Raw genomic sequence first — 11,260 nt, forward strand, 5'->3', positions numbered from 1 at the left:
TTTGTATTTTCTAAAATTATTCTAATAGTGAGAGAAATACTTATAAAAAAATGAAAAATATTAAAAATGAAGTACATTGATATATTTCTCTAATCATCCATTATTTTTTTAATTGATGAAATTGAAAAATATTTACCAAAAAATGAAAAAATGGAATATGGTCTATGGAATTGAAAACTTGATGCTTAAAACTTGATGCTTATCTAGGCGTGTATGGGTTGGAGAGAAAAAGAAAGACATCTTAAAACCACCCATATTTTTTTTGAATTGGAAAAAAAAAACAGTTTCAGCTATACGTAGTTAACTGCAATCCCATTAGTTCAGTTTTTTAAAATTGATATGTAATATAGTTCAGTTTAATCTTCATTTTAAAGCAGTTTAATAAATTTATTTTAATTTAGTACAGCTAATTTAATAGATAGTTTGGTACAATTTAATTAATTTTGGCCACCCTAGTTGTTTGAATTCATTGTTTGTCATCATGCACACATGCAACTTCACACTCTCAGTGTGTTATTTGTGAAGCCAATTTACCCTCAAACACATTAATGGTGATCTGTGAAAACCAAAACTAATTAATGAGAAATAGGTTAGAAGGAAATGAATGGCACAAGAACATGACACCTGTAATGGCATATAGGACTCTAGCTTCAGGACTCTATTTTTAACTTTATTTCAATTGAATAGTTATCACATTAAGTTTTAAGTGGAAACACCTCATATTCACACAAATATTTTCAACGGATACAGATTTTTGGTGCTTTTCCATCTGACTTTCATGTTCTTGTTCACAGTAGCGGTTTAATGAAGCTTGTATTTGTTGTTGACATTTTTCGAATGGGTTGGTTTATTCATCAAATATTTGTGTGTATAGTGAAAAAATAACTAATAAACCATAAAGATCATCACATAATTTCGTGTATAAATACCCGAGATTACAGTCTTGGCTTCCTCACAACTCACTACTCTCAAATATCAAGCTCATAAGAAATTATATATCCTTCCTATAGCAATGAGTCTGATAGTGGAAAAGATGGATGCAATAGTGGAAAGGAGGAAGTTGGTGAAGGGGAAGGTGGTGTTGATCCGAAAGAGTGTGGTTCAAACCATGAGCACTGTGAACGGTCTCTTTGCCACTGGCAAAAACATCATTCACTCATCACTCCAATTTGATATCACTAAATCTGTGTCTTTCAAGTTGATTAGTCGTACCAAGTCATACAATCGTTAGTGTTTCTTCTTTCTTGTGTTTTTATATAATCAATCGTTCAAAAATAGTTATGTTTATCATAAAAACCAGTAGTTCATATCATAAATCATACTGCAAAAACAATCTCTGCATTAATTCTTTGAACTTGTACCATTTTCTCGTTATTGTTGGATTTTGATTTGTTTGCATTTGCAGTACTAAATGTGGCTGGGAAAGTTGGAAAGGAAACCTATCTGGAAAACAATGTTTCTGTGTTACGAACCTTGGGAGAGAGACCGGAGGAATTTGATATCTATTTTGAATGGGATGATAAAGATATGGGTATTCCAGGAGCATTTTACGTAAAAAACCTAATGGATGACGAGTTCCTCCTTGTTAGTGTGACTCTTGAATATCCACCTCAAACAAGTGTGACTCATGAGCACAACCAGAAAAATATTCACGACCAGAACCATATTCTCGACCAGAACCTTATCCTCGACCAGAACCTTATCCTCGACCATATTCACGACCAGAAACATATTCACTTTGACTGTAACTCCTGGGTTCACAACCATAAGTGTTACAAAACGGATCGCATTTTCTTTGCGAACATTGTAAGTCAAATCACGATCTTTGTTATTTCCATTCTTAATTTAAAGGAGAAAGCTATATATTTATGAAAAAAAAATATATGTATTGCAGCCATATCTTCCTGGTAAGTCACCAGTGCAATTACGAGTGTACAGAGAAGAAGAGTTGAAGAATTTAAGAGGAGATGGAACTGGAAAGCGTGAAAAATGGGACAGGATTTATGATTATGATGTCTATAATGATCTGGGCTTTCTTGACAGCGATGCACAACAAGACCATCCAATTCTTGGAGGCCTCAAATATCCCTACCCTCGTAGGGTTAGGACTGGGAGAAACCTCATCCACAATAAAAAAAATGGTGAGTTACATTTTATCATGTTTTAATCACATTGTCCCTGTCTACGAAACATGTGACAAATAAAAGTTTGAATTATTGATGATAAAAGGGTCCCTATGCGTAATTTATGTCTTGACAGATGGTAGCTACGAGGAACCAGGCGAGAGTTATTATGTGCCAAGAGATGAAAATTTCAGTCAGGAGAAGGTTAAGGAATTCCTTCAATTAGGAACGAAAACTATAGCTGGAAGAATCGAACCCTTGCTCCTTTCTTTATATTTGAAGAACACATCAAATGAATTTAATGGCATCGAAGAACTGCAGAAAATGTATGAAGGTGGAGTTGATCTGCCTCTATCTATCACTGCCAACGGTACTCCGAGTGTCATTGCCTTCCCACCACCCCATCTAATTAAAGGTAACTTCTTCACTTGCCACTCAGAGTTTCATATAAAGTAACTTGTAAAATTTATCTTCTTTGTTATAATTTTCTATAGAAAGCAAGTTTGCATGGATGACCGATGAAGAGTTTGCAAGAGAGATGATTGCCGGTGTAAACCCTGCTGTAATTCGCCTTCTTAAAGTAAGTGCAATTTTTTTTTTTTAATATACATAGATCTTTTATATGCTGAATTATTCTATTGTCATATTATTGGGCATATTAATTAATGGCAGAAGGAGGAGCTCGCATGGCCAAGGAAGATAGTTTGCAGTTGTATCCAACCCAGTACAGTGACAAAAGAAACGTTGGAGATTAACATGGATGGGGTTAAATTAGATGAGGTAATAATAATATACACCTACTAAACACAAAACAGTTTGATATAACAGTAGTTCAACACTTTCTCTAAATACTTGGATTCACAATTATTCTTTCCGGTATGGACACACCCGAAGTGATATATATTGTTTGTGATTCAAAGGTTTATGAAATTAACAAAGTGATCACTGAACTTAAATTTGTGCAACAGGCATTTGCTGATAGGAGATTGTTTATATTGGATTACTCTGACGTATTCATGCCGTATCTGTCGAAGATAAACAACCTTCCTTATGCAAAGGCTTATGCCACCAGGACATTCTTGTTCTTGAAAGATGATGGGACATTGAAACCCCTTGCGATTCAATTAAGCAAGCCACTTCGATGTGGATGTGGTTCTTCGAATACCGAGAGCACAGTGGTGCTGCCTGCAGACAAGGGTGTAGAAAGTACAATTTGGCAATTGGCCAAAGCTCATGTTACTGTAAATGACACCAACTATCATCAGCTCATAAGCCACTGGTATGTATATATAACAACATTCATATGCAGACATGTATATATATATATATATATATATATATATATATATATATATATAACAACTCTATATACCACAAACACATACATATGCAAGATCCAGAATGTTTTACATCCTACACACATACATATACAAACATGTTTAGTCTATGTAATATGAAATTTTATGTGGTGCCTGTCGCAGGTTAAATACTCATGCAGTGATTGAGCCATTTGCAATAGCAACACACAGGAATCTCAGTGTACTTCACCCCATTTATAAACTCCTGCATCCTCACTTCCGTGACACCATAAATATCAATTCACTTGCTAGGAAATCCCTAATTAATGCGGGTAGCATTATAGAGCAAACTTTTTTGGCAGGGCCCTATTCAATGGAGATGTCTTCTGCTGTATACAAGAATTGGGTTTTCACTGACCAAGCTTTACCAAAGGATCTCATCAAAAGGTAAATTAACCCTATTAAGTTAAAAAGATCAATGTGTATCCAGCCAACTATGGGAAAAATACCCTTGCTATCAAAATAACTCTTTTGTTTTTCCTTTTGATTGATTTAGAGGATTGGCGGTTGAGGATATCACTGCACCTCATGGCCTTAGCCTGGCGATAGAGGATTATCCTTATGCTGTTGATGGACTAGAAATATGGAGTGCTACTAAGAAGTGGGTGCAAGGGTATGTTTCTCTGTACTATTCAGAAGAGGGGGCAGTTGAAGGAGATAGGGAATTGCAAGCATGGTGGAAGGAAGTTGTGGAGAAGGGTCACGGTGACTTAAAAGGACAATGGCCTAAAATGCAGAGTCCTAAAGATGTGGTTGAAACTTGCACTACCATTATATGGATTGCTTCAGCTCTTCATGCCGCTGTTAATTTTGGACAGTATCCTTATGGAGGTTATATCATGAACCGTCCTACGCAAAGCCGAAGATGGATCCCAAAACCAGGAACTCAAGAGTATGAAGAGATGACCAACAATCCTCATGAAGCTTTTCTGAAAACAATTACTCCAAAGTACCAGACTGTTATGGATCTTACAGTGATGGAGTTACTATCAACGCATGCTTCAGACGAGGTGTATCTTGGACAAAGGAACAGTCTGAATTGGACCGCTGATCAACATGCAAAACAATTGTTCGCAGAATTTACAGAAAACCTAGGAAAAATTGAGAAAGAAATCTCGGACAGGAACAACAACCAAGAACTTAGAAACCGAACTGGACCTATCAAATTGCCTTACACTCTGCTCCTTCCTACCAGTGAACCAGGGATGACTTTCAGAGGAATCCCTAACAGTGTTTCGATCTAAACAATGGTGGTTTCCTTTTGTGTTGTGCTTTTACCTTTCAATAAGAGATGCATGCTACATGCATGCCTCTCTGTGTGTGTGCTTTTACCTTTCAATAACAGATGCATGTCATGCATGCCTCTTGTCTGTGTTCTTGTTTAAGTCGCATTTGTTTTCTTGCAGCTTTTGTACCCTAATAAACAGGTTTCCTTTTATCACTGGAAACCTTGTAATTTGGCCTTTGAGTTGTATTATTCAAGAGTTATTATCATGGATATCATATTTTTACATTTTATGTAACTCATTCCTATTCCTTTCTTCTTTCTCCTTAATTATTTTATTAAATTGTGATTTAGTAATCGGATTTTAAAGATTGTTTAAAACTTTTATAACTTCTTAATATCTACAATAAAGTGAGTGAATTTGGAAATAAGTAGTCAGTAAAAGATTCGAGTGATGTGAGAGATAAAATAAATTATAAAAATAGATAGAATCAGAAAGTTATCAAAATATCCTTAATAAAAAAGAGAATGATTTTGTAATTTGATGTTATAAAAATAATTATAAATAATTAGTACAAATTAAAAAAAACATTAAAATTATATGAAATTTTAAAATAAAAAAAAATTAAATTTTTATGAATGTAAAAATTTTTATACAATTAAACTTAAAAAAAATTATACAATTAAAGTTTAAACAAAAGTTATACAAATAAAGTTAAAAAAAAGGTTAAAATACCTTTTTGTCCCAATTTTCGTCAAGTTTTGTCAAATAAGTCATAATTTTGGTTGTGTATTCAAATATGTCCCAATTTTCGTCAATTTTGTTCAATTTGATCCTTTTTTGCTAATACCGTTTAAATCATTAACGGCCATGAACAGTAACTGTCACGTGTCACTTCGTGGCTTTTTTTTTTATCTTTTTTAAATTTTTTTTAATGTTTTTAAAATTTTTGTTAATTTGTTTTAAATGTCTGTCAACCTATCAGCGTGTCACGATTCAAAGTCAATGTTCTATATTCAATTTAGTCCCTATATTTATTATTTTTGTTTAATTTAGTCCCAATTTTTGTTAACATGAACCAATTTGGTCCTTCCCCAAATTGAAACCAAATTTAATTTTTATATTAAAATTCACATTTTTTATTAAATATTTTTATATAATATATTAAAATTCACATCATTATAACTTTGATATAAAAATTAAATTTGGTCACATCTTCGATAGGAACAAAATTTGTCAATTTTAAACAAAATTGAGACTAAATTGAACAATATCAAATATAGGGACCAAATTGGATATAGAACATTGATTTTGACACGTGACACGCTACTGGGTTGGCACATGAACATTTAAAAAAAATCAAAAAAACCACGCAGTGACAAGTGGCAGTCACTATTTATGATCGTTAATGATTTAAACGGTGTTAGCAAAAAAGGACCCAATTGAATAAAAGTGACGAAAATTGAACCTATTTGAACACAAAATCAAAATTAGAACTTATTTGACAAAACTTGACAAAAATTGGAACCAAAAAGGTATTTTAACAAAAAAAAACAACCACACACGACATCGGTGTCGTAATCGGTGTCAAACCCCTTTATGTCAAGGCATTGGTTACGTAACTGGTGTTATACACACACACTTGCATCGCACCGATTAGCTAACCGGTACGCATATCCTAGCACTACGGGACTTCATTCCCACCACACGCCACCACCTCCTTCACCTAAGTCTGCCACCACAGCCCATCACCTTCATCCTCTTCCTCCCCCACCACACCCAAGCACCTCATGTTCTTTTCCATCCATGGATGCACTCAACATTCACACCACTATTATGAATTCTCACACACCCACATCCACGTTGTGTCCCAAAGTAATACCATCACTTACCTTACAAGGATTTATGACCACCACGGTGGTGAAACCAAACACCATTCACAATGACACACTTCGGTATGCCAATTTTAAATCGTCTTCGAAAGAATGCAAGTGGAGTGGAGGGAATCTCGTCAAGAATCCCTCCAGCTGAGTGTTTGAACTTTTTGAATGCAGCCTCAAGTGTCTCTGCATGCAACCTTAGGAATCTAGCATGCATAGGTAAGGGAATCACGACATGACAGAAACTTTGCATGGGAGATGAGAAAAGAGAAAAATATTTTCGTAATTTCACTCAAATAATACGAATATCATCCCACTTTTGTAGAGATAGATTAAATCATCCATCTCCCAAATTTATTCTCTCATTTGACATGAAATCACACCAAAAAAATGCATTAAACCAATAAAATTCGCATCCGAAATTCCTTCACAGAGTTCTAACCCATCAAAGGAACACCGTCTAAGTTCCAAGCTGAAACTCGTGATAACATTAAAAAAAACTCGTCATAATTCTTCTCACGTCATTGGTATCATTGTCATTTCCCACGTTGCACATGTGTTTTTTGTTTGAACGCAACTTTCCAAAAACTAAATATTAGTTATATTTTAACACCGTACTTGCACATCAAATCATAAAGTAAATTAATTAAAAAAATTAATATTGTCTCTTTATAATAATTCATAGTTGAATAACATTGTAAAAAGGTTTACGCTTTAAATTATAACAAATATATATTATATTCACAATCCATGGTGGCATTGCTTATTATAATCAACTTGAAGTCTTTTCTCTTGAAAGATGTGAATATATTTAAGAAGATAAACCCACGAGGTTATAAAATATTGCTCTAGCTTTATTATTATTATCCTTGATAATAGTGCATGGGGTTGGTTTAGTTGACGATAGAGACCAGTTTGGCAGAAACAAAAAATTCTCATCACGTGCTCTTTTACTCTGTTTCATGCGATAGATAATATATATAGGAAAATGATATACAAATTTTGATAAACTACTAATTTGGGTAAAAAATATTATTTTATTTTAGTTAAAAAATAAAAAAAATTAATATATTTTAATTCTATTTAGGAAAAGTTTGTCAACTTTGTCAAAAGATAATTTTCCATATATATATAAACCACTATATTCTTTTTCTTATTTCTTTTACGTATTATTATCCTTTGTTTCTTTCTTTGTATAAATATTAATAACATGATATTAGTTTGATTGGAATTGAATTAAATAAAATAAAAATTTTAAGAAATTCTTAAAATACGTGATATGATGGAACTTACTAAAAGAAAATAGTTTTTAGCATTGAAAATGGTGTTATTATCGTTGTTAGCATTAAAAATAGTTTCTTACGACTAAATTACTCAATGAATAGTCATCCTTGCCTTGCGCGTGACCTCTAATATGTGGGTCCGAGTTTTTTAATCAGTGAGCTACCTCATTTAAAAATATTCCCTGTCTAGTTTTTTTAAGTAATGATAGATTGTTATATCTTGTATAATTTAACAAAGAAATACTTTATCTATTCTAAAGTAAAGGGAAAATGTTAAAAATGGTATTTAATTGGAATTTTTTTAAGCATTTCCCAGATACTAAATTATATTGGATGATTTTGTCTGAAAACTTACGTAACTTTTTTTTTTAACAAAGGGAGAAAGAGAATAAAATATTTTTCTTTTACTAGTTCATATAAAATATTATAAATATTCTTTCTCCAATCTTTGAATTTTTCCAACCATTCATTTAATAGTACTTCCACTGTGCTTGTCAATATGCCTTTAGACTCCAATCACAATCCCAATTTTAAAAGTAGTTTTTTTTTTTTTTTCATTTGACTATGTGTAATAATGCGCAATAGACTAATGTAATAAAGATTATTAGTCCAAGATTTCTCAGAAAAGATCTAAGATGAGTTATAATTAGGGATCAAGTTGCGGGTTTCGGTGTATTTGTGTCTTTGTTTTTAAAAATAAAGATTAACATTTATTTTTCTCTTCATCTTTGTTTTTCCTGTGTCATTTTCATATATTCGTGTAGTATATTTATTTATGTACGGTATTGTAATGTCTTAATTATTAATTAAATTATTTTCTTTCAGAAAAGCTAAAATTATTATTAAACATTTTCTTTTATTTAATTTAACGTGAATTTTAAAATCTGAAATCCGAAGTACTCTTAAAATCTGACAAATTTATGAAAATCGAATAAGTCAAATAATTGAGAGAAAATAAAAAAAATCAAATAAAACTAAACAAAGAATTAAAAAAAAATTATAATTTACGTAATAAACTAAAAATATTGTAATAATTTAAAAGAGAAATAATGTGAACTTTTACTGTACTGGTGTGTGCAAACAAAAATTAGACTTAAATAATGATTTAGTTCTAGTTTTTATTCGATTTTTTTTCAATTTACTCCTACTTATTCTTGTTTTCATTTTGGTTTAAATATTCGTAAATTTTATTTAATTTGGTCATTTTCACTAACACCGTTAAAATAGTTAACGGATTGTGAATACTAATTGTCACGTGTCATTTTATGATTTTTTAATTTTTTAATTTTTTTTAATTTTTTTATTTAGAAAAAAAGTCTATGTGTCAAGCTCATATCGTGCCACTTGTCATTTTGTGATTTTTTTAATTTTTTTAAGTTTATTCTAAAATTAAAAAAAAATTAAAAAAGTTATATGAGTATAGATAACTTAAGTTTCCACTTTTTATTTTTCTTGTTTTTTCATTCTCACATAATATTTCCTGATAAAAAACAAAAGTGAAATATTAGCTCATTAACGGTGTGTTCGTTTGGGGGGTTGGAACTGTGCGAGATAATTTGGGAGAGTAGATTTCGTAGATTGAACACGTTCCTTTTGTAGGATTTAAAGAGATATGAGATAGTGGATTTGGGGGATGGATGGTTTAATCCATCCCCGCAAAAGTGAGCTGATACTCGTATATAATGCGGGAGATTACGAAAATAACCTTCTGTGATGGATGGTGTTACTTTGGGACACAAAGTGGTGTGTCTGTGTGTGATTGTTGAAGAACATGAGGTGCTTGGGTGTGATGGGGCAAGAAGAGGATGGCGGTGGTGGGATGTGGTGGCGCGATGAAGGAGGTGGTGGTGTGTGTGGTGGGGATGAAGTCCCAAATAGTGCTAGATATGCGCATCGGTTAGCTAACCGGTGTAGTGTGTGTGTGGATGGCACCGGTTACGTAACTGGTGCCTTGACAATGAAGGAATGACACCGACACCGACACCGGTGTCGTGTGTGTTGTGTTTTTTTTAAAATTTTTTTTTTTACTTTTTTTTTACTTTTTTTAACTTTATATAAATTGTTTAACTTTTTTTTAATTTAATTGTATAGTTTTTTTTACATTCATAAAAATTTAATTTTTTTATTTTAAAATTCTATATAATTTTAATATTTTTTTAATTTGTATTAATTAATTATAATTATTTTTATAACATCAAATTATAAAATCATTCTCTTTTTCTATCAAGGGGTATTTTGGTAACTTTCTAATTCTATATATTTTTACAATTTATTTTATCTATCACATCAATCAAATCTTTCACTAACTTCCATAAAACTTATCTCCAACTCCACTCACTTTATCTTCTAAATCTACTCAAAAAAACACAAAAATTCATCCACCCAAATCTACACAAATTTATCTTCACGCTCTTCCCCATATCCATCCCCCAAAGGAACACACCCTAAGTCTTGCTCGAAATAAACTTAAAGTTATAGATATTGTTTCCTTAAGTAAAACATTTACTAGTTATGTTTAGATGAGAAAAAAAATGAAAGATATAAAAAAAAGGTGAATAATAAAGTCAAAAATGAATGTTGTTAATAGAGGAGAAATAAAGAAAAAAATATTTTTACTATAATAATATTTTTTATTTTTTACGTATTTAATGTAAAAAATAATATTTTAAAAAAAATTAACCATCCCATATGATTATAGAAATGTTTTAAACGGAGAATCTGTTTGTTTGTTTTGTGTAATCTACGCCTAAATGATAAGAATATATTATTGCTTTCCTTAACGCATGGTATTATTTTTTTATCTTTCCTGTCGAAAACTTTTGTGATCTTCGAGATCAGTGTTTTTTTTAGGTAAAATGATGTTTTAAGTATTAAATTTTGATAATTTTTTTATAATGTGAGATGATATTTTTTAAGTAATTTTAGAATATTGAAAATGAAAAAATAAAAAAATAGAAATTATTTAAAAATGACATCTAAAATTATAAAATAAAATTATCAAAATTCAGTGATGAAAAAATATTTTTCTTTTTTTTAATGTTTTTGTCTTTTTCATTTGTCTGTCTGGAATTTATTATTGGCTAATACTTAATTTAGTAAGACGAGGACGAGGATAAAAAATAAAGTGAAACAGTAAAAAAGATAAATAGTTTAAGAAAATAATGAGACATAGTAGACAATTTCTCTCTTATTTTTATGTAATTTTCATTGAGATGGGTTAATGTCATTCCTCCTTCGCCATAGTAGATTTGTTTGGATAGGTGTGATAGCTGCAAACACCAAATATTAATACACGTTAATATATATTTGAATTAGAGATCTTGCTTATGAAAATGGTATAGCTAATTTATTATTTATATCCATAGAATTAATTATTCTAATTTATGGAAT

The 11,260-nt window shown here is 31.2% G+C and overlaps 1 protein-coding gene across 1 annotated transcript; it reads left to right on the top strand.

Moving 5' to 3' along the window:
- Positions 1-973: 973 nt before the first annotated feature.
- LOC114165728 (seed linoleate 9S-lipoxygenase-like) lies at positions 974-5,004 on the top strand. The gene is made up of 9 exons (XM_028050305.1): positions 974-1,226; positions 1,406-1,806; positions 1,895-2,141; positions 2,260-2,538; positions 2,618-2,703; positions 2,796-2,903; positions 3,092-3,402; positions 3,605-3,868; positions 3,978-5,004. Exons 1-9 carry the CDS (start codon positions 1,013-1,015, stop codon positions 4,723-4,725), a joined length of 2,658 nt encoding a protein of 885 aa, XP_027906106.1. The 5' UTR covers positions 974-1,012; the 3' UTR covers positions 4,726-5,004.
- The last annotated feature ends 6,256 nt before the right edge of the window (positions 5,005-11,260 follow it).

The sequence above is a fragment of the Vigna unguiculata genome, chromosome 10, assembly GCF_004118075.2.
Source record: "Vigna unguiculata cultivar IT97K-499-35 chromosome 10, ASM411807v1, whole genome shotgun sequence".
Taxonomy (NCBI): Eukaryota; Viridiplantae; Streptophyta; class Magnoliopsida; order Fabales; family Fabaceae; genus Vigna; species Vigna unguiculata.

Excerpts from the sequence above, each read along its gene's own strand:
- LOC114165728 (XM_028050305.1), top strand. The coding sequence starts at position 1,013 with ATGAGTCTGATAGTGGAAAAGATGGATGCAATAGTGGAAAGGAGGAAG. Across the intron at positions 2,539-2,617 it reads ACCACCCCATCTAATTAAAG|AAAGCAAGTTTGCATGGATG; the intron begins GTAACTTCTTCA and ends AATTTTCTATAG. Across the intron at positions 2,904-3,091 it reads ATGGGGTTAAATTAGATGAG|GCATTTGCTGATAGGAGATT; the intron begins GTAATAATAATA and ends TTTGTGCAACAG.